This window comes from Panthera tigris, chromosome C1, assembly GCF_018350195.1.
Source record: "Panthera tigris isolate Pti1 chromosome C1, P.tigris_Pti1_mat1.1, whole genome shotgun sequence".
Lineage (NCBI taxonomy): Eukaryota > Metazoa > Chordata > Mammalia > Carnivora > Felidae > Panthera > Panthera tigris.
The window spans coordinates 76,676,712-76,699,612 of NC_056667.1; the positions used below are offsets into that span (position 1 = coordinate 76,676,712).

Below are 22,901 nucleotides of genomic sequence, written 5' to 3' on the forward strand. Positions count from 1 at the left end.
GGATCATCTATGGGTCCCTTGAAACATGACCTGCTCATATTAATCTTTCTAATATAGGTAGTATAAAGCAGCTCTTCAATCACTATGTTCAATGAAAGAACCATAAGATATTTGGTCATTTTCAAACAGTGATGCATAGCAAGACCATTCTAATCTACAATACATATACTAAAATTTATACGTGTGCAATATTTCAAAACTATAAGTATAGCAATAACTGTACTTCTATCTAAATTGTATTTAGAATTTAACTATTTTGCCTCATAGCTAGAAAAGAATTCCTTAATACATTTAAGGAAGAAGAGAGTGAAGTACATTTTACATTTATGATAAAAGATAAAAAGTTTACAAAAGTAAGTATGAGGTATAACCTCATTGCTTAAGAATAGGAATTAAAGTAGGAAAAGTATAATACCAACCTGGGTTCAATTCTGGTTCTGCCAAGGGCAAGTAATTCTACTATGGGTAAGTAATTTAGTATTTTAGTGGGCTGTTTTCTAGTGCTATAAGTTGAAATTCTGAATTAGAATCTAAGGTTTGTTTTATTGTACCATTCAATTATTTCCCTATTTAAAAATGTATCAGATAACAACGGAAAGAAAAAATTAAAGTAATTTTAAAAGTAAAATAAAACTTTTGTAGTGAATTAATCAGTAAAGGTGATTGTAGTAGTGGACTTTAGTGTCTTTTCTGGGCAGTGTAGTTCTGAAGTACATCAGTGCAGTTCTGAAGGACAGGATCCCAGGGAGAGGAGAGTGTTACCAGTACAGGAGCAAAAGGATTGGATCAGTTGTCCTTGATTGAATCAGTTTGTTCCTGATTTTTCTCTATTTAAAGATTTAAGTATTGGAGCCATTGGAACAATGATTCAGCATCCTCAATGTTTTACGAGTTTTTTTTTTTTTTTTTGACATTGCCATTAATAATCAACCTGCTGGAAGAGTTGTCTTTGAATTTTTTTCTGATGTGTTCCCCCAAACATGGGATGAATTTCATTGTTTTTTTACAAGTGAAAAGGGGTCAGGGATATTCACTCAGGGGCCATTATAAGAGTTTTCTTTTTCACAGCATTGTCAAAGATATTATGGTTGTGACTTCATAGGTGAAGTCAGGTGGTGACTTCAGTGAAGAAAATGGAGGATATTTTGAAGACGAGAATTTCATTGTTAAACACAAGAGAGAATCTCTCTTATCAGTGAAAGAAGGAAGGATACAAACGGTTCACAGTTCTTCCTAACAAAAACAGCTCCTCATTTAGATGGGTATCATGTTGTTTTGGGGGCAAATGACTTCTTTGCAAGAAGTCGTGCAAGAGAGAAAACCAGAAAACAGATGCAGTGAGCAAACCATTTGCTGAGGTAGACACTCAGTTGTGGAGGGCTAATTCCCAAACTAAAGAAAGAAAAAAATGCATAAATCCTCCTCCTCCTCCCTCCCCATCCAGTGACTCATATAGCTCAAGAGATTCTCAGTCCTATTCTAAAAGTGCTTCTGAAAAGAAATTTTAAAATTTCTCTTAAATTTTCTTTAAAAAAAAAAAGAAAAGAAACGTAGGAAAAATGCCCCCCACACACACAATAGAAAGAAAAGAAAATCACATCTAGTGAAAGTGAGGCTGAAAATCTTAAAGCATAACACAAGTGTATTGTTTATCCAGAAGAGTTCCCTCCTATGCCTGAAAATTGATTCTTAATTAGAAAAAGTGCTCCCAGAGCTGATGGCAAAGAAAGCAGAGAGGGGAGAGAGAGAGAGAGAGAGAGAGAGAGAGAGAGAGAGAGAGAGAGATTGATCTACCTAACTTCCAGCCTACTTCACAGCAGAGGAGACTTTCAGTTACTAGGTCTGGCAATAAAATTAAAGAAATAGAACAACAACATTATCAAACTCCTTCCAGATCCAGTTCAAGGGATCGTTTCAGATGTAGTGAGACTACTTCACAGTGGAGGCACGAGATTCAGAAAGCTCAAAGAATGAGGGTATCCAATGGTGAAAGATCAATCAAAGGAGCTTAAGAATGAGTTAGCTAAAACTGAAACAAAAGAAAATCAAAGAAGCCCAGTTGGAGTAAAAGAGAAAAATATAACTGACCATAGGCATGCCAAGAGTCCAAACAAAAAGTAAAGAGGAAAAGAAAGTTTAAGACCATAAATCTAACAGCAACGAGAGAGACATCAGAAGAAATTCAGAAAAAAAGATAATATAATAAAAACAAGGTGAAAAAGGGGCCAAATCTAAAAGAGGCAATAAGAGCAAACAGAAATCAGAGTTAAGAAAAGCATAATACAAAAAAAGAAAAAAAACGATAATACAAAGTATAATGGACATGAAGAAAAGAATATGGGGTCAAGGAGTAAAGGAAGGGATCATGAGACTGTTAAAGAAAAGTCAAAGTCTAAAGGAAAAGATCAGGAAAGGGGTAAAATTAAAGAGAAGTTTAAATAGAAATCAAAGAGCAAGTGAGCATGATCATAATAAAAGTGAGACAAATAACAGATGCACATAGTCTAGAAGGGAACGTGATACAACCAAAGGCAAACAGTTACATGGTCATCACTCATCAACAGTTACTCCTCTGTCCTCACTCCTCCTGGGGCCTCAGCCCTCCTCCTAGTACCTCACTCTCATCAGGAAGGAATTGGGCTCCAACAAACACATAGGAGACAGGGTGCGAGCAGGATTCTAAAAAAGAAAAGAAAGAGCTTTTCTTCTTTTTCCATAGTTGAGGTGAGGCTGAAATACAATAAAATGGTCCCATTTTTTCAACAAAAATTAATTCTACCAGCTACAAGAAGACTGTAAACCAGATGCCACTTCTTAATAGTTTAAGAAACATGTGACCTGGAGAATCAACTCAATTTTGTCACCCACAAGGTGAGGTTCTTTTATCTGACCCCAGTATCAAAGGGATATTATGAGAAACATTTATATGGTATCTTTAAAGTGCTTGTGGTTGTCAGAGAAGAAAGTGGTGTACAGGGTAAAACTACAAAATAAAGCATCCCCAAAGGAAAACCAGTTACAATGGTAGAATGAGAGAAAGAAGCAGTAGGGCTGGAGTGGAAGGGTGCAATCTAGAAGCCCTGATAGAACTAGCAGCAGAAGCAAGGAGTCCCACAGATACAGAGAACAGGGTACAAGAGGGGAAGGTCATAAAGCAGAGAAAAGTAACATCAAGAAAAAAAGAAGGAGGAGAGATTTATGGAGCTCAGAGAGAGAAGAAAATCAAAGCAGAAACAACAAAAAATACAGAAACCAAGAAAGTTCACACTGGAAAGAAAATGCTGAAGGTCAGAAAAGAATGTATCTTTTTTTTTTTTTAATATTTATTTATTTTTGAGAGAGAGGGAAAGTGAGAGAGCGAGAATCCAAAGCAAGCTTCAGGCTCCTAGCTGTCAGCACAGAGCCCAACACAGGGCTCAGACCCACAAACAGAACCATGAGATCATGGCCTGAGCCGAAGTCTCACTCTCAACCTACTGAGCCACCCAGGTGCCCTGAAAAGAATCTACTCTTAAAAACATCCTAACAGCCCAAATAATAACAGGGGGGAAAGGCTGATAGAGATCAAAGTCATTCTTAAAATGAGAACAAAGTAGGACAAAGAATTAAAGTTCTTCACATTGAAAAATAAGGAGCATGCAAAGTCCATATCCTCAGTGGAAAAGGAAAACCAAAAATCAAAGGGTTAACAAAATGACCACATACATGATAAAAATTAAAACTTTGACCATAAAAAAGTTGACTATGAGTCCAGCTCTAGAACACTTGAAGACAATAGTGGATGAGTGAGTTGTGGAAAGTTCGTTTCCATTTTGTCTCAAATTTTAAGTTGTAGAGTCTTGCTGATAAATCTTTTTGTTGTCTTCCTCTTTTCATTGTTTTTGGTTTATGTTTGTCCTTTTTTTTTTTTAATGTGGACTTCATCTCAGTTGATCTTTTGATAAATTGCAACCTGAATAATTTGTACTGCTAATATTTTAATAAACTTGAAATGAGAAAAAATATTGTAGTAAAATTCATTTAAATTTCAAATTTTTTAAAAATTTCTAAATGGTAAAAGGTTTACATTTCCAAACTGATCAATACAGAAACAAACCCCAGAATAATGACTTTATTGTGTGTGTACTTTCTAAAGGATTGAAGCCACCTACTGTCATAAGGATGTGCTTCAATGGGCAAAATGCTAATATCAGCTGAATTTTCATTCCTTTTTTGATAAAAAAAATTATAGTTACAACATATATGAGTGCAGGTTTATGCACATTTTTCTAAATCTTTCAGAATAGTATGGGGTTTGGGTTTTTTTTGTTTGTTTGTTTCATTCTGTTTTGCTAAAATATGTAAGAAGTTTTAAGGCATATGTTAGTTTAGGGAAAGGTTTCTGAACTGAAATGTGAAAATAAGAAAGACAAAGATTGGTCTTTTGAATTATCGGCTTTTATTATGTTAATTAAAACAAAACTCTATAGAGCATCTAAGTGCCTCTCAAGCTACATAAAAAAAAAAATACCCAGTTGATGCATGGGAATTATAAAGATAATTTACACAGTTGGTGAAGAAAACAACCTATACTGAAAGGCAATTAAACAAGAGTGATATCACCATATTACATTTAAAATAGGAAATATATGTGCAGAAAACCAACTAATCATCATTACTCTTCTAGTTGTCTTCTGGAATGGATTCTCTTAAAATTCTGATATTGCCTCCTTTCCTTTCCTTTCCACCTTAAATAAGTGCTTCTCACAATGCAACGTGCATGTAACCAACCCAGGATCTTGTTAAAATGCAGATTCTGGTTCAGTAGTTCTGGAGTGAGGCCTGAGAACTTCTAACTCCAGCTCCAAGGAGTTTCTCCTATTACTGGTCTTTGGATCAGACATCGAGTGGCAAGGCCTTTAACTACTGGCAGCCAGGAAGTGACAAGCTAAAGGATAAGAAGTGCCAGCATTTTCCTTTCTTTTTGTTTTGTTTGTTCCACTAACCAAAACCCACGTTGAAATTCTTAGACTATTTACATAATAAACTTAGTAAACTTAGTTTAGTTTACTTCTCTTTGCCCTAACTTTCTCCTCACTGGTATCTTCTCTAGTCCCACAAAAGTAGAAGTTCTTAAATTAAAAAAAATTTTTTTTAATGTTTATTTTTCAGAGAGAGAGAGAGAGAGAGAGGCAGAGTGTGAGCAGGGGAGATACAGACAGAGACAGAGACACAGCATCTGAAGCAGGCTCCGGGCTCTGAGCCATTAGCACAGAGCCCCACGCGGGGCTCGAACTCACATTGAGCCAAAGTCAGACACTCAACCGACTGAGCCACCCAGGCACCCCAAGAGGTTCTTTATATCGACACCTGTTCTGATGTAAGATGCCACAGGTGTTATCCATATAACCCCTAGGCTACAGGTCCTCAAGTAGCCTTGAGATCATGTAGCTCCCTAACTATCCTTGATGAGGGTGTTTTCTAGAAATGGGGTCAAAGTAAAGAGACACTTTGTGTGACCCTACTAAGGAGTAAACTGTGAATAATTTAGCAATCATTTCTATCTGGTTTTGGAATGCATTATAATAGAATTTGAAGATTTATTTTTTAATGTGTATTTATTTAGAGAGAATTGCACGTGTGCACATGATCTGGGGGGACCAGAGAGAGAGGAGAGCAAGAATTCCAAGCAGGTTCCATGCTGTCAGTATGGAACATGATGTGGGACTCGATCTCACAAATCATGAGATCATGACCTGAACCGAAATCAGACGCTTGACCAACTGAGTCACCCAGGTGCCCCAGAAGATTTATTTTCTAATTACATTTTACTTAAGGTAATACTAAAATAGATATATATGCTCTGACCATAAAACTAAGAATGCTGGTGAGGAGGGGACAGAGATAGAGCAATCTACCTGAAAGCATGAGGAAGTGTACATAGGAGGGAGGTCCAAGAGAAAATTTCTATGGATGATTCATCTATGGAAAGTCAAAGAGTTCATTTGTCAAGTCCTATGCAACTTACTGCAATTCAAATATGACAAATGAATGCAGATTTTCCTTGACTTACACTTACGATAAGGTTATATCCTGATGAACCCATTATAAGTAGAAAACACCATTAAGTCAAAAATGCATTTGGGGTGCCTGGGTGGCTCAGTCAGTTAAGTGTTGACTCTGATTTTGGCTCAGGTCATGATCTCACGGTTCATGGGTTCGAGCCCTGCACTGGAGCTCCACTGATAGTGTGGAGCCTGCTTGCGATTCTGTCTCTCCCTCTCTCTCTGTCCCTCCCCCGCTCATGCTCTGTCTCTCTCTTTCTCTATCTCTCAAAAAAATAAATAAAACATTTTTATTTTATTTTTTTTTTGAGAGAGAGAGAGCGCGCACGCGCGCATGAGTGGGGGAGGGGCAAAAAGAGAGGGAGACACAGAATCTGAAGCAGGCTCCAGGCTCTGAGCTGTCAGTACAGCTGTCAGTGGGGCTCGAACTCATGAACCATGAAATCCTGACCTGAGCTGAAGTTGGATGCTTAACTGACCGAGGCACCCAGGCGCCCCAATAAAACATCTTTTAAAAAACATTTAATACACCAAACATACTGAGCATCATTGCTTAGCCTAGCCTGTCTTAAACATGCTCAGAACAATTATATTAGCCTACAGTTGCACAAAATCATCTCACACAAAGCCTATCTCATAACAGAGTGTTGAATATTTCACGTACTTTATTGAATACTGTACTGAAAGTAACAGTTTGGTTGCATGGGTACAAAATGGTTTGTCAGTGTATGGTTGTCTATCCTCATGGTCCTGTGGCTGACTGGGAGCTGCAGCTCCTTGCTCCTGCCCAACCTTGCCACAGAGTATCCTATGCATATCACCAGCCTGGGAAAAGATCAAAATTCACAGACCAAGTATGGTTTCTATTGAATGCATATCATTTTCACACCATCATAAAGTTAAAAAACTATGAGTCCAGACAGAAGTTGGGGACAGTCTGTTTGTATTATTTCACCCCTTCCCCATGGGCTATTTAAAGTACTGCTCAGTAGGGGCGCCTGGGTGGCTCAGTCAGTTAAGTGTCCGACTTTGGCTCAGGTCATGGTCTCACGGCTTGTGGGCTGCTTCAGGCTCTGTGCTGACAGCTCAGAGCCTGGAGCCTGCTTTGGATTCTGTGTCTCCCTCTCTTTCTGCCCTTGGCCCACTTGCACTCTCTCTCCTTCAAAAATAAATAAACTTTGAAAAATAATAATAATAAAATAAAGTACTGCTAAGGATATTTTTTAAGTATGAACAACTACCACTTACTAAGAACATATTATGCATCAGTCCCTAAACTAAGAGCGTCCTACGCAGTGGCTTATTAAATTCTTGTTTCATACCTATGAGGTAGGAGCCATTATGCCAACACTGTGAGAAAAATACAGCCTGTTAAGGACTTTTTTAACTGAAAAAAAAAAAGATGAAAAAATTGAATCCAACAAAGATTTTTGTGTAAAGCTCTGTTGTGTGGTTCATCGAAATATATTTAAACCTTACGCTACAAAATGGAAACTGTAGGGTTATTCACTCATGGAAAGAATACCCAGTGACTAGACTCCTTTAAGAGATCAGTCTACTTCTTAAGAACTACTACATTTAACTTTCCAGGTAAACACTTGCACAAAATAAGGCATGTCTATGATAAAGCTGTTAATTTGCTATTTGTTTTACTTATGAAGTGAACCTACCCATGTGTTTCCAAAATTGGCTTGATAATAAAGAACAACCTGAAGTCTTGTTAAAACTATAGAATTCCCAGTCCCTTTCACCTGGCGATTCTGAAACAGGTAAGGTCTAGGAATTTTTATATTTAATATATTATCCATATGTTTCTTATGATCAGGCAAGTTTGGGAAACATTTGTCTGCTGAATAAAGCTCAGGTTTCTTAGCATTTAAAGTCTTCCACAGTCTGGCCTTAAGATACATTTCAAACACCTCCTACAACACTAACCTATGTTTAATATTATCTATTCATTATTCCCCAAATAGATATTTTCCTCCCTAGGAGCTTTGCTCAAGCTGTTTCCTCTGCCAGAATGTTCTTCTCTCATGTGTTTGTTCATCAAGATCATTTTCATCTTTTAAAGCTCAGCTCAAATTTTAACTCCTGTATAGGGGCGCCTGAGTGGCTCAGTTGGTTGAGCTTCCGACTTCGGCTCAGGTTATGATCTCACGGTCTGTGAGTTCGAGCCCCGTGTCAGGCTCTGTGCTGACAGCTCAGAGCCTGGAGCCTGCTTCGGATTCTGTGTCTCCCTCTCTCTCTGCCCCTCCCCCGCTCATGCTCTGTCTCTCTCTCTGTCAAAAATAAATAAACATTAAAAAAAATTAAAAAAAAATTTAACTCCTGTATAAAGGCTTCCCCGACTCTATGGTCAGGATTATGTTCTCTCTCCTATGAACTCCCAGAGCTCTTTAAACCTCTATTGCAGTGTTTCTCAAGGTGCAATCCTTGGACCAGCAACATCAGCATTTATTTGGGCATTTGTTAGAAATGCACATTCTCAGGTCCCAGCCCAGACTTACTGAGTCAGAAACTCTGCGTATGGTTCCCTGCATTCTGTTTCCAAACAAGCCCTCTAGATGACTGCAATGTACCCTGAAGCTTGAGAACCACTGCTCTAATGTATTCTGTATTTTATTATTGCATTACTATATGTCTTAGTTTCTCTCCCAGAATGTAAAGTAGGCTCCATGAGAGCAAAAACAGTATTTTCATCATTTGCTTCCTTTGCAGTATCAAGCAGAGTGCTTTTGCTTAGCAGATCATAATAAGTCTCGAATTAAATTGCTATTTCTTTAGTGTCATAGTCTATGTATGCAAGATGAGCAGATTGCAGTGCACCAATTTTTCATTTTAATGGTGTTTAATAACCTTTAAAGGTTGTAGCATGATTGATTCAGATGCAGAAACATGCCAATTGTAAAGATGACTAAAATAAAGGAACTGGTTGCTCTTATTTTTCAACATGGTAATAAAGCTTCTTAGTTTTGTTTTAAGCTTTTTCTCTATGCTTAATATATGATGCTTCATAAATGTTTACCAATGATAATAACAACAATCTCATCTGGAAGTTTCTCTTCTCTACTTTTCTCATCTCTAAGGCTTTTATGCTTAAAGAAAAATTCCTAAAATTTCTTTTATTTATTTATTTATTTATCTATTTATTTATTTATTTATTTTGAGAGAGAGAGTGAGCGAGCTTGAGAGGGGGAGGGGCAGAGAGAGAGAGAGAGAGAGAGAGAGAGAGGGAATCCTAAGCAGGTTCTGTGCTGTCAGTGCAGAGCACAATGTAGAGCTTGAACTCATTAACTGTGAGGTCATGATTTGAGCTGAAATCAAGAGTCGGACACTTAACCAACTAAACCACTCAGATGCCCCTAAATTCCTAAAATTTCTTAAGTGGACTTCAACTTCACCTGTATCTATAAATAAATAGAATAAAAAACACTTCTTAGACTGCCTATACACTACTTATCAATAAATATCAATAAATTTGAGAGAAAATTCATGGGAAAATAACATGAAATAGTGTTTGCTAAAGGTCAACGTAACAAAGTTTTAGGATTCACCATACTGGAAAACAAGCTAAAGGAAAACAATCTATGTTGATTAATGTTTCATTTATTATTATTTGAAATTATATAACAACAGGTTCAGACAGCCACAGATTCTTAAAAATATTTAGTAAAACAAAACAGTATTGGTGAATAACCCATACAATAAACAGATTCAGTAACCTAGCATCATTTCTTTTCATAGACTACCTTTCTTCTTGTTGAGAAAATTAAGAATAATTTTTTTTTGTTTTTTGTTTTTGAAGAACAATTTTTTAATTAGTTCCTGTCAAAATCCAGTCAAGATGTATTTAATAACCAAATAATTGCTAAGAGCAACTTAATTTTCAGCTTACTGAAACAAACCCACTGTGAGAGTGCTTTTCATGAAGTTACAATAGGAAAATGAATCTGTCCAAATATTTTGTTGCAAATCAGTCAACAGAACTGATCAAATCCAAGAGAAAAAAAAAATTGAACAATTATGAACTACCTTTAAAAAATAAAATGCTTGCTTTATAACTGGATGTCTTTATACTTTGTCTTATTAATATAAGATAAAATTTTTTGGTTTGTTTTAGAAAATACCATCAAATATTCCCAGAAAAGACTTTATTTCCTCAGCTTCATCATCGGGATGATACCTACTGGGGGGAAAAGCAAATATAGAAATATATATAGATTGCTGAGAGGTAATATATCAAATGAACTTCAATATGCATAACCTTAAGAAGTCTGTTGGGGGGAAATCAGATTTCATAAACTGTGAGAAGTAGGGATCAAACATCTTAGGTATTTCTTTAAGCATTTAAAAAAGTAATATTTAATCAATATGTGAACAAGTCTGTAAACCTTGACTATTAAAGAGAGATAGAGAAATTGCTATAGTTAGCCATAGAAGTGACCAGTCATGGGGGCACTAATTTGACTTAATATGACTTTTCATCGAACCTGTACAATTGTGAAAAAGCTCCATGGCTAAAATACAACTTGAACTTTTGAAAAACTAGCAAATCTCATTTGGATTTTAGTAATTTTACACTTTACATTATCAACATGTTGTGTTCAAATCCTTAAAAAAAAAGTTTAGCAACAAAATATATTTTAATTAAAAGTATCAAACATATATTCTCAAAAACTGACATACTTAAAATTATGAATTGTCTTAAGGGTTTAGGTCACCAGGGGTATAACTTTTCAATGTCTTTAAGTAAATAAAATGTTTAGGTTATCTTTAAAATAAATCAAGGAAAAAGGAATGCTGAATTTCTTCACAGAAAGTTTTTATTGGTATAGTCTTGAAAGACTTTAAAGAATTCTTACCTGAAATCAATTTCCTTTTTACATTCATTGTTGCTAATAAAGAAATCCACTTTCTCAATAAAATGTGAAGAATTTGGTATTTTTTTAGAGTGAGTAAAGCACAGTTTTTCAATCTCTGGTGACAGACTCTGCTGTTTTCTTTCTTGTAAACAGACCTATATTTTGAGGAAAACAAAAAAAAGGCAATCACTGAAAGTTTAACTCTTCAGGCAGAATTTAAAAGAAAAACAATGAAGTGCTTCTTACAATATCTGCATTTCCAGCTTGTGGAGGCAATTTTGTCATGGAGGATGCATCAAACTTGAACACAGGAGAATCTGATAAATAAATATCTGGCTTCTCATGTGATGAAACAACACTAAAAATCAAAATTAATTATTTGTAAAATATGGGAATAAGAGAAACAAACCATCTTAATTAGATCAATAGTGATTCTTTGGGGAAGATGATTATAGTCTTTCATATTTATTACAAAAAAAAAAGATGCTGTTTCTTAGACTCATGGAAAATCTGGTGTTATCTCCTTTCCTTTAGACAAAATAACACTTTATACATATTTTTTTAATTTTTTTTTTGTTTTTTTTTTTTGAGAAAGAGGAAGAGTGTGAGCACAAGCAGGGGAGGGGCAGAGGGAGAGGGAGAGAGAGAATCTTAAGCAGGTTCCATGCTCAGGGCAGGGCTGGACAGAAGGCTTGATCTCACGACTATGAAATCATGACCTGAGCAGAAATCAAGAGTTGGACGCTTAACTGACTGAGCCATCTAGGTGTCCCCCAATCTATATATATTTCAAATTAGATAAAAATACTATTTTTAAAAGGCTACAGAAGTAATCATTCAGTAATTTTCCTTAAAATTGGGTCTCATGCTTAATTTTCTATTACCTAGCAGTCTGTAAATCTTTTCTAAATCTCACCTGGCTCAACTTTTAATCTCCTTTCCCTGCTCTGGTCTCACTGTAGATAGACACCTTTATTTATCTTCCAATCTAAAACTACACTAGGATTCACCTTCAATCTTCTGTATTAAATTTATTCATTAAAAAACATTTATTATTCACTACCATATGCTAGATATTGTACTAGGAGCTAGGTATGAAGAGGTAAACAAATCCTGAGGGAGTTATCATCTAGTAGAGGAGCAGACAATGAGTAAACAATAAATACACATAATTATAGATCCTGAAGTTATATGAAGGAAATTAATTGAGTAATATTACAAGAAAAAGTGTGAAGACATAAACCCACTTTAAAAAGGTAGTCATGAATGCATGTCTGAGGAGGTGACAATTTAAGATGACACTCAAAGGCTAAAATATGATAGTCATGTAAAGAGTAATAAAGACCAATTTGCATTCCCACCAAAAAAAAAAAAAAAAAAAAGAGAGAGAGAGGAGGGAGCCAAAACATAAGAGACTCTTAAAAACTGAGAACAAACTGAGGGTTGATGGGGGATGGGAGGGAGGGGAGGGTGGGGGAGGGGTACTGAGGAGGGCACCTGTTGGGATGAGCACCAGGTGTTGTATGGAAACCAATTTGACAATAAATTTCATATAAAGAAAAAAAAAGAGTAATAAGCAGTGGATACAGGTAGTAGAGAAGTACATGTATTGATAGGATTGAATCTTTTTGTTTTTGATCAAAAGCAAGGAATTAAAATAGTCAAAAAGGGTACAAAAGGAAAAGCATGATTCCTTCCCACCCCAAATCCTCAGGTCCCACAGGCCTTCTTTCTAGTTCCAGCTTATGGCACAATTTTTTCTTTAGAGGCTACTTGATAAGGATTCCCTTTTAAATCCACTTATTTTCTGTTCATCACTTTTAAACTCTCCCCAAATTATTTATAGCTTCTAAAAGTATGGCTCACTAAACTGTCTACGTGCTTTGTTATCTTCCTACTTTCTACCTATTTTTTGCTTCTCTACACCCACAGCTTTGTTCTACTTTGATGCTTCTAATCCATTTATTTTGTATGACTCAGAGTTAGAACCAATGAATGGAAATAGTAAGAAGACAAATTTTAGACAAATATTCTTAAAAGCTATTGAATGGTCTGAGAGATCCAAACACGGATCAGGCATGTTGAAGTGAATGAGCTCCTGGTCACTAGAGCTGTTTTAGTAGAGATGTCATGAATACCTATGGCAATGGCGTTGGATGGTGATTCAAGTATCTTGCAGTGGAGAAACTAAATGATGCTTAAATTAAGCACACTTCAGCTCTGGAATTCTCTGAAATCTATGATTCTATGATGTTGATAAGTAAAATGACTAAATAAGAGAAAAATACCAAGAGACACCACAAATTTCGTATTTTTTTAAACTAGGAGAAATAAATAATCCTTAAGTAAATTAGACCCTGAATAAAAAGTTGTCAGTATTTCTTTTGGGGAAAGTTTTGGTTGTGGCTATAATTACTCTCCATGACTTCTCGCCAAGTCCACTATCCAGATGCACTTCGCATTTCTGCAAAAATACTTCAAGTTGTTTTAAAGTAGGCTCCACACCCAATGTGGGACTTGAACTCACAACTCTAAGATCACAAGTCTCATGCTCTACTGACTGACTGAGTCAGTCAGGTTCCCCAAAATTGAACATTTTTAAAATTACTATTTACTTTTACAAATGTCTGTGTGCCTTATATTCTCAGATTAACATCTTTGTGTACTCACTTGCCATGTATTTTTTCCCTCTTCCTCAACTACTGTAGTATGTGCTATCTATGAAATGTTTCAAAAATCTAACTACCTCTCAGTTCCCATCACCTCTGCTCTAGTTTAGGCCTTACCATAACCTGTCTTTTGTGCTGGCCACCATGCTTCTCATGGTCCCACCTTCTACAATTCAATCTATCTATCTATCTATCTATCTATCTATCTATATTATATCATATACCTATATCTCATCTACAAATAATTTTGTCTCATCAAATTGTTTATCCTGTGCGTAAGTATCTTGGAAGGCTTCCTACTGCTTACTATGGAGACTAAAAACTAGACTATACCTGGAGTGGGGGTTGCTATAGATTATATCACATTTTTAAAAATTAGTTTTCAAAATTTAAGTCAGGAGATGTCACACCGAATTTTAGACACCTAGCTTTTTTTGAAAATCAGAATATTTGACAACACTAGATACTTACTTCTTGCACAGCAACAACTGGCTGGACCTGAGTAGTGGTTGCTCCTTTTATTTATTTTACTTTTTATTATTGAAATATAATTGACATACAATGTTATATTAAATTCAGGCATATAACTTACTGATTCATCAATTTTATACATTACTCAGTGCTCGCCACAGTAAGTGTATTACCATCTGTCACCATACAATGTCATTAGAATATTATTGACTATATTCCCCGTGCTGTACTTTTCATCTCTGTGACTTATTTATTTTACCAGTGGAAATCTTGTACATCTTAATCCCCTTTATCTATTTTGTCATTCACCGCCACACAACCATCAGTTTGTTCTCTGTATTTAAGAGTCTTGTTTTTGTGTTTGTTTGTTCATTTGCTTTGTTTTTGTAGATTTCACATCTAAGTGAAATCACATGATCTGACTTGTTTCATTTAGCATAACACCCTCTCGGTCCATCTATGTTGTTGTAAATGGAAAGATCTCATTCTTCTTTATGGACGAGTAATATTATATAGATACAAATATATAAATATCTCATATCTTCTTTAGCCATTCATCGATACCCACAACTTGGGCTGCTTCCATATGTTGGCTATTGTAAATGCTGCTGCAATAAACACAGGGGTGCATTTTCTTTTTGAATTAGTGTTTTTTTTCTCTGGGTAAATACCCAGCAGTGGTATTACCATAGTTGTATTTCTAATTTTTGAGGAACCTCCATACTGTTTTCTACAGTAGTTGCACCAATTTATATTCCCACCAACAGTGCACAAGTGTTCCCTTTTCTCTACCTCCTCACTTATTATTTCTTGTCTTTTTGATATCACCCATTCTAACTGGTGTGAAGTAATATCACATGGTTTTGATTTGCATTTTCCTGATAATTAGTGATGTTGAGCATCTTTCCATGCGTCTGTCAGCCATCTGTACGTCTTCTTTGGAAAAATGTCTATTCAGGCCCTCTGCCCGTTTTTTAAATCAAATTGGTTTTTTGGTGTGAGTTGTAAAAGTGTTTATATATTTTGGATATTAGCCCCTTATTGGATATATTATTTGCAAATATCTTCTCCCATTTAGTAGGTTGCCTTTTTGTTTTGCTCATGGTTTCCTTTGCTGTGCAAAAGCTTTTTATTTTGGCCTAGTCCCAATAGTTTATTTTTGTTTTTGTTTCCCTTGCCCGAGGAAATATACCCATAAATATATTGCTAAAATTGATGTCAAAGAGATTATTGCCTGTGTATTTTTTTTAGGAGTTTTATGGTTTCAAGTCTTATACTTAGGGCTTTAATCCATTTTGAGTTTATTTTGTATATGGTATAAAAAAGTGGTTGTGTCTATTTTTTTGCCAGTACCATACCATTTTGATTAATATTTTTTGTAGTGTATCTTTTTTTAAGATTTTATTATTAAAAAATTTTTTTTAATGTTTATTTATTTTTGAGAGACAGAGAGAGAGAGAGAGAGAGAGAGAGAAACACAGAACATGAAGCAGGCTCCAGGCTCTGAGCTGTCAGCACAGAGCCCAACGCAGGGCTCGAACTCACAGAGTGTGAGATCATGACCCAAGCCAAATTCGGGCGCTTAACCAACTGAGCCACCCAGGTGCCTCATTTAAGATTTTAGTTTTAAGTAATCTCTACACCCAATGTGGGGCTCAAACTTACAAACCCAAGATCAAGAGTTGTATGCTCTACAGACTGAGCCAGCCAGGTGCCCCAGCTTTGTAGTATACCTTGAAATCTGTAATTGTGATATCTCTACAGTTGTGCCTTTTAGATGGGACACTCTGTGGTTGGCCTTGGCCCACTACATCTTGAAGGTGGTTTCAGTTTGTGAGCCCTGACCTACTGGATATGGTAAAGTTATATAAATATGGCATTTGAGGCTCTTTACAATCAGACCTCAGCACTCTCAGCCTCAATGCTGTGACCATACAGACAACACTTTATTGACCCTTGAGCATGAGATGCCTTTTCAAGCCGTATCCCTTCACACATGCTTCTTCTATCTGGAATGCCTTATCTTCCTCTTTTCTACCTGTCAAATTCCTACTATTTACTTTTCAAGTCTTTTGAGAAGTGAAAATTCCTGTGCACCGGCCCTAGAGATCATGATATAGTAAGTCTAGTGTGGGACCCAGGAATGTGTTTTGTTTTTTTGTTTTGTTTTGTTTTTTTTAGGAATGTGCACTTTTAATATATTTCAATACTTTTGAAGTAGTTGGTCTGTCAATAGATCTTTGAGAAACACAGCTCTAAGAGTAAGAAGGTTCAGGTTAGCTAATACCTTATAGCTTCTCTGACATCTAATGATTTGATCCTCATTCTCCAATTATATGTCAGGAGGATATACACTTTTAAAGTATTTCAAACCAAAATTCCAAAACTTGCCTTTTTGACATTTCTCCTTGGAATTTGCTCTTTGACTCTTGAAGGGATAGCTTACTTCCCTGGATACTTGAACTCAAAGTGTTTCTAAATCCTATGTAAAGAGATAACATTTTGAAGTAAACTGTCAGGAAACAGAAGAATGGATCTTTTCAGAAGTTCTACAAGGGCTGTCTCCAACAGATATGATCTGATTAAAGAAGGAATGAATACTTCTCACTAATCACATTTAATTTGCATAGAGAAATAAGGGAGCAAAGCTAAGGGAGTAAAACTATAAACACACGGGTTAGCTTATTAGTCACTATACTAAAAGGTCCCAAACCACTTTTACTTACTTACTTAACTCATGTAAATGATCAGTTTGAATTTCATTCAATATTTTCAATGGTCTGCATGTAGCTAAGTTCATTTAAAGTGCTATATACATGACATTTATTGAGACTGATTTTTCCAGTGTCAAAGCTATGCCCTCACAGGATTAAGCTACCTCAAAGAATCAGTACAAATTGCCTCTTAAATTGCAATACACATGACTATTAATTTTGAGGTAGGGACTAGTAGTTGTACAGCGATACAGGAAATTGTGCCTACTAACTCCACATCATATATTCTCCGGACCTATTTTGTGAACGTGGTCAAATCCTATTCCTTCTGGAAGGAATAATAGCTCTTTAGGCAATTCTTAGAGCCCTAAAACAATAATATTTTGACTTCTAATTGCTTCCCTTAAGAAGATTTTTTTTTTTAAAGAGCACTGGGGTGGGATACATTAAGAGGCAACTATAGTTCTGAAGGACTGATTTCCTTCTGTCATCCATCAGTATCTCCATTTTGCTGTCTTCTCATATACTTACCAAGATTTTCATTTTCTGTTTTAGTGAGATAGAGTGAATCTGCCAGTAATTCAGAAAATTCAGTCCCATTATTTTGGGGTTGTATACGATTTAAATACAATATCCAATACAGAAGAAATTAATTTTTTCCTAATTTTGTTTACTTATACCTGAAAAAAAATCAGTTATGTCTGCTAGAAATAAAAGGTGTCTTTCATTTTCCTGGCTAACAGATGAATACTTTTAAAAATGGAGTATTTTTTGTCCTTCACAAACATTAGCAGATTACGTGTGATCACAGAATTGAAAGCTGGATAGTGTGTTTTATAAGGGAAAATTCAATAAATAATCTGAATTTGAATAGCGTTTTTAACAATATAGGGGAGCAATAGAATAGAAAAAGCTCATGTGCTGCACCATTATCATGGAAAACCTTGACCTCTGTCCTTAGAGGAGGAAATGCAATTTATGGAAGGGTTACTTTTTCAGTTTCGCTAAAAATCATAATCTTAACAAACCAAAGCTAGTTAAGCAAGCGCATAAACAAGACAAAGAAAATGAGTCCCAGAAACTGAACTGAAAAATACTCAAAGAATTTCTCATGAAATTATTTCATGCTAAGATACAATTTTACCTGATATATTTGTCTTCTCAGTACCGGCTGAAAAATCAGTAACTTCTATTAAGTTCTCATCATCAAAATCATCCCAAACTTCATCTCCCAATTCAAAGTTCACATTCGGAACTTCTGAGAATGGAGAATTACTTTTATCCGCATCTGTCAAATTCTGGTTTCCAGATGCATTAAGATGTCTGTTGAACAGTACTGTTTGAGGGGCTTTCTCATTTGAAGTTGTAGAAGAGTTCCATCTAGAAAAATCTGTCATGTGCATGTATAAAAGAGTATAGGTACTTTTTAAACCATTAACATCGTTTTCTATTGATATATCAAACACATCTTTCAACTACTAAACTGAGGTTTGAACAGTAGTTTTCAAAAGTATTGGGTCAAGCATTATTGTTGAATATTGTTTTCAACCAATTCTATTTACTGTAGTACATATATTGATAGTTGCACTAAATTGAATTTTCAATAGATTCTTTCAGACAGAATTAATTTTCCCTATTAATTTCTAGATGAGAATACCCATACTCTAAAAATGAATAATTTCTAAAATGGTATTCCTCCCCCCAGCTCTTTTCCCTACAGGTGAATTTTGAATATTGTTATGAAATATATTTATCCAAAATAGATCTTAATTTTCTCCTGCTAAAAAATCCTCAGTGTTATCTATTATTTATAGCCTGGGCTTAGAACCAGACTACCTGGGTGAAAAATTCCACTTCTCTCATTGTATAATCTTAAACAACTAATTTAAAGTCTCTGAGCTTCATTTCTCCTCTGCAAAATGGGAATTATAAAAGTACCTTTTTCATAAGATTGTTGTAGGGAATAAATGCCTTTAACTCTTGCAGTTTTCCAAAGTAATTGTGCTAATAAATGTTTAATAAATTGCTTCTCAAAACATGTATGCATTTATATACATACATGTGTTTATTATATGTATTTATTATAGGTAAAAGATATGTAGCACATGATTTACAAATAATAATAAAATATATAACATGCATAATTATAAATTCCATATATCTGATTTTCACTGAATGTTTTCATTGAGTTTTGCCAAACTCTTACATCTATAGCCAACCTATCATTACAATTAACAAATGAATACAGTTCTCACATAAATGCTATTTAACATTCTTGTTGACTTTAGCAACTAAGATGAAAGTAAAATAACAAAGACAGAGGTTGGGACTTTACTCATTCATTCACTGACTTAGGCAACTTCTTCGCTAAATTAGACAATGGTTTTCAAATACTACAATATTCCTTCAATTTTTCATGGTATTCTCAATGTAATAGCTATGTACACAACATACTATTAAATTTAATCTGCATGATTTTTTTTAATGTTTATTTATTTTTGAGAGAGCATGAGTGGAAAAGGGGTGGGGGAGGGGGGCGGGGGACAGAGGATCCAAAGCGGGCTCTGCGCTGACAGCAATGAGCCCAATGTGGAGCTCACACTCACGTACCATGAGATCAGGAGCTGAGCCAAAGGTGGACACTCAACCAACTGAGCCACCTAGGTGCCTCTAATCTGCACTATTAACATTTTATCCATCACTCATAAATCTAAACAAAACAATAAATCAAGTCCTAATTTGTAGTGTTTGCTGATTTCTATGGTATAAATACTCCCATTATGATTAATTTCAAGTGTCCAATGTAATATCTCTAAAAGTAAAGTTGAAAAGAAATGCATAGTAGCACCCCATAATATAGTATTTCCACCATACAGATACAAATATAGAGGTAAATAATCTCAAGAACACAGAAAACAGTAATATCTGGTAGAATATTAGTTCTGAATACAGTCTTTGTTTTTAGTATAACTTATTTAATTGAAATTTTATATAATTAAACTTTTAATAATGGCTGAACGGTTCCCAAGAATAATCATCTCTCACAAGCCAGCACAAGTTTGCTCCAGCGCACTGAGTTTCCTTCACTTTTAAATATCCTCTACACTTTTCTTCACCTAGCCAAATCTTACATTATCTCTCAACTGTTCTACAACTCCAGTTCACATTTTTCTACTTCTGTTCATTGATATACATACACAATATAATACATACTAAAAACAGAAGTAGGCACAAAGTGCAATGAGAATGCAAAGGAAACAGGACTTAAACCTATAACGAAGTCAGAGGGGACACCGCTAAGAGGGTAAAATGCTTAGAAGTTAATGTTGGAATTTGAGCTTGATAGAGTGGTGCATGGAAAAATGGGCAAGAGGGGAAGGCAAGATACTCTGTGAGGGGAGAGCAACATGTGAAAGACACAGCAGTATGGGAGACCAGAGAATGTTTGGTAAACTACGTTTTCAGGATTTCTAGAGCACAAAGTAGAAGAAAAGGGCTCATTGAGACCGCACAAGCATTTAAGTGCCAAATTATGTTGATGCTTAACTTCAATGTTAAGGAATTCATTTTTTTTTTTCCATATAGGCAATGGATAACTACTGAAGATATTTTAGCAAGAGGTTTACGTGATGGGAGATGCCTGTTAGATCATTCGGAATAGGTACAGATGGAATGATAATGAGACTGAAAGCAAAGAGAAAAGTAAGACATATTATAATGGATAAGACATTGAATGTCTAAGCTAGAGTATCAGCAGAAGGGAGAGAGAAGAAGAACAGATATGAGAGATGTTTAGGAGACAAAATAAATAGGACATGGCGATTACTTGCATGTAAGGTAAGATACTTAGGATGACTCTTTTTCTGCCTTTAGCAGCTTAGAAAAGAAGAGAATTCATTCACCAACCTAAGGAGAAAAGAAAAGGAGCAGTGTGAGGTACAGAGAAGACAGAAAGAGTTCAGAGGCTGATATGTTAACTTTTAGGTGGATATGTCCAGGAAGGTGATTGTATAGATGGGTCAGGGGCTAGACAGAAAGATACAGATGCAGATGTAGAAATCATCTAAATATAGTTAGTAATTGTAGACATGGACTTGAATGGCAGTGAATAAGAAAAGTTTACAAAGCAAGAAGAATAAAGAAGCAAGAAAGAATCTTTTCTAATATCAAAAGGAAGAAAAGCCCAAGCAATTCAAGAAGTAGTAGGAAAAGCAGAATGGCTTAATTAAAACCAAAGAAGAGATTTCCAAAAGGAAGGAAAGACCAAATGTGTCAAATACAAAGGTCAAAGAAAATAAAAATTGAAAAGAGTTCACTGAATTCAGAACTTAGAAGATCACTAAATGGTCTAAATGAAACCAGTTTCAAAGGAGTGATGGAGGATCCAAATTTTGGTGAATGAAAAGTGACTAGGAGGTAAGGAAATGAGCACAGTGAGTATAAATTGCCTTTTGAAGAATTTTTGTTTTGATGTGGAAAGCAAGACATTAAAGTATATAAAGACTCTGGTGATTCTGTTTTTTTGTCTGCCTGACATGCTTTCCCTTAAAAAAAATTTTTTTTAAGTTTATTTATTTTGAGAGAGATGCAAGAAGGGGCAGAGAGAGAGAGGGAAAGAGAGAATCCCAAGCAGGCTCCGTGCAGGCTGTAAGCATAGAGCCTGACATGGGGCTCAAACTCACAAGCTGTGAGATCATGACCTGAGCCAAAGTCAAGAGTTGGATGCTTAACCAACTGAGCCATCCACATGCCCCTTTTCACTTCTTTTAATAGGAGTATCTTTTTCATCCTTTGGGGAAACTGCCTCCACCCATTCCATGTGATCCTGGTGAGGATGTCTTTCACGGTACCCTGGTCCCTAGGGCTACAGCGGGGGAACATATGACCCAATCCCCAGGCTGTAGGAATTGATCAAGAGAGAAATACAAGACTCAGCTGAGGCCAGTTAGAATGAACTCTGGTTTACCAAAGCTAAAAGAGGAAGACTGTTTTTCTACCAAGTCTGTTAAACTGGGAAGATGTGAGTTAGGGGTGACCTGTCATGTGAGAAAGACTATTGAAAAAAATAAAGCCAAGTAGTAACAGGCATATCTAAAAGATTGAGAGAAAACTAGAAGCATGACTAAAATCATAGTGCCTGGATCTAGCAAGATTAAAGCCAGATGCATGTCTGGATTTACAAGTTTACATGAGTGGTCTTCTTTTTTTGTGATTAAGTCACTTTGAGTAGCATTTCCGCCACTTACCACCAAAACGGTCAGGAGTAGCTAGATGAGAACAGGGAGCTGAAGAAGGAAGAGACATGAGCATATTTATATGTTGAAGAGAAAGAAATAAGGAAGAGAGATGGACAATATAGGAAAGAGGAAATGGATACTGGTCTCCTAAGGCCCTCCCTAAGGGGAGGCAGGATTGGAAAGATTAAAACTACAGCTGGAGAGATAAGCCTTGAATAGAATAAAAGATAATTCTTCTTTTAAGACAGAGTTAAGGATGGATGCAGAAATAGAGAATATATAGTTGTACAGTGGAAAGTTGAAAGAGTTCATATAGATTCAATTTTCAATTCTCCACTGACAACTAAAAGTCAATTTCATTTTATAGAAATGGCATTGGACTGGGAATCAAGAGATATAGAATCTATTTCTGGTCCTGCCATTAATTAGATATGTGATTTTAGGCAAGTAATTTAATCTCTCAGAGTCTTGGTTTCTTTCACTATAAAATGAAAAATTACACAAAGGTCCCTTACAATTTAAATTTTATGATTCAACATGCTTTCTCATATAGTTTCTGACATTTTTCTTTTTCCTTTCTTGAAAATGGAATTAGGATGACAAAAATTGGCATGTTTTTCTTAAAACATTCTCAAGAGCAATATTTGAATACATATAAAGTATGTTTTGCCATGCAAAACTAATATGTGAAAGGAATAATGAATATACTCAATTGCTATTAATAACAGTACCAGATACTATGCTAAGAGCTTTGTGTACATTATCTCATTTAATTGTAAAATCCCTAAAACATAAGCAGATTAGGGAATTGAGATAAAGTGGTTAGATTTATTATGAAATGTGACACAACTAATAAATGGCAGACCTAGAATTTGAACCTAGACAGATTATTCTAAGCATTTAT

The 22,901-nt window shown here is 35.5% G+C and overlaps 1 protein-coding gene and 1 pseudogene across 11 annotated transcripts in view; one reads left to right on the forward strand and one right to left on the reverse strand.

Moving 5' to 3' along the window:
* Positions 1 to 359: 359 nt before the first annotated feature.
* On the forward strand, positions 360 to 2,611 carry LOC102972694 (annotated as a pseudogene).
* A 4,080-nt stretch (positions 2,612 to 6,691) lies between these two features.
* The window catches only part of HFM1 (helicase for meiosis 1), a 91,815-nt gene continuing 75,605 nt past the window's right edge, over positions 6,692 to 22,901 (reverse strand). For 7 of the 11 annotated variants that reach the window (XM_042997851.1, XM_042997850.1, XM_042997849.1 and 4 more), the window contains 5 exons: positions 17,905 to 18,150; positions 16,438 to 16,528; positions 11,153 to 11,264; positions 10,907 to 11,061; positions 6,692 to 6,869 (listed from right to left, as the gene is read on the reverse strand). In XM_042997851.1, coding sequence (XP_042853785.1) covers positions 6,710 to 6,869; positions 10,907 to 11,061; positions 11,153 to 11,264; positions 16,438 to 16,528; positions 17,905 to 18,150 — 764 coding nt within the window. In that variant the 3' untranslated portion in view covers positions 6,692 to 6,709. Of the gene's footprint in view, positions 6,870 to 9,640; positions 10,231 to 10,906; positions 11,062 to 11,152; positions 11,265 to 16,437; positions 16,529 to 17,904; positions 18,151 to 22,901 lie in introns of those variants that run through there. The other 4 variants (XR_006221696.1, XM_042997855.1, XM_007073755.3 and 1 more) reach the window with 4 other exon arrangements.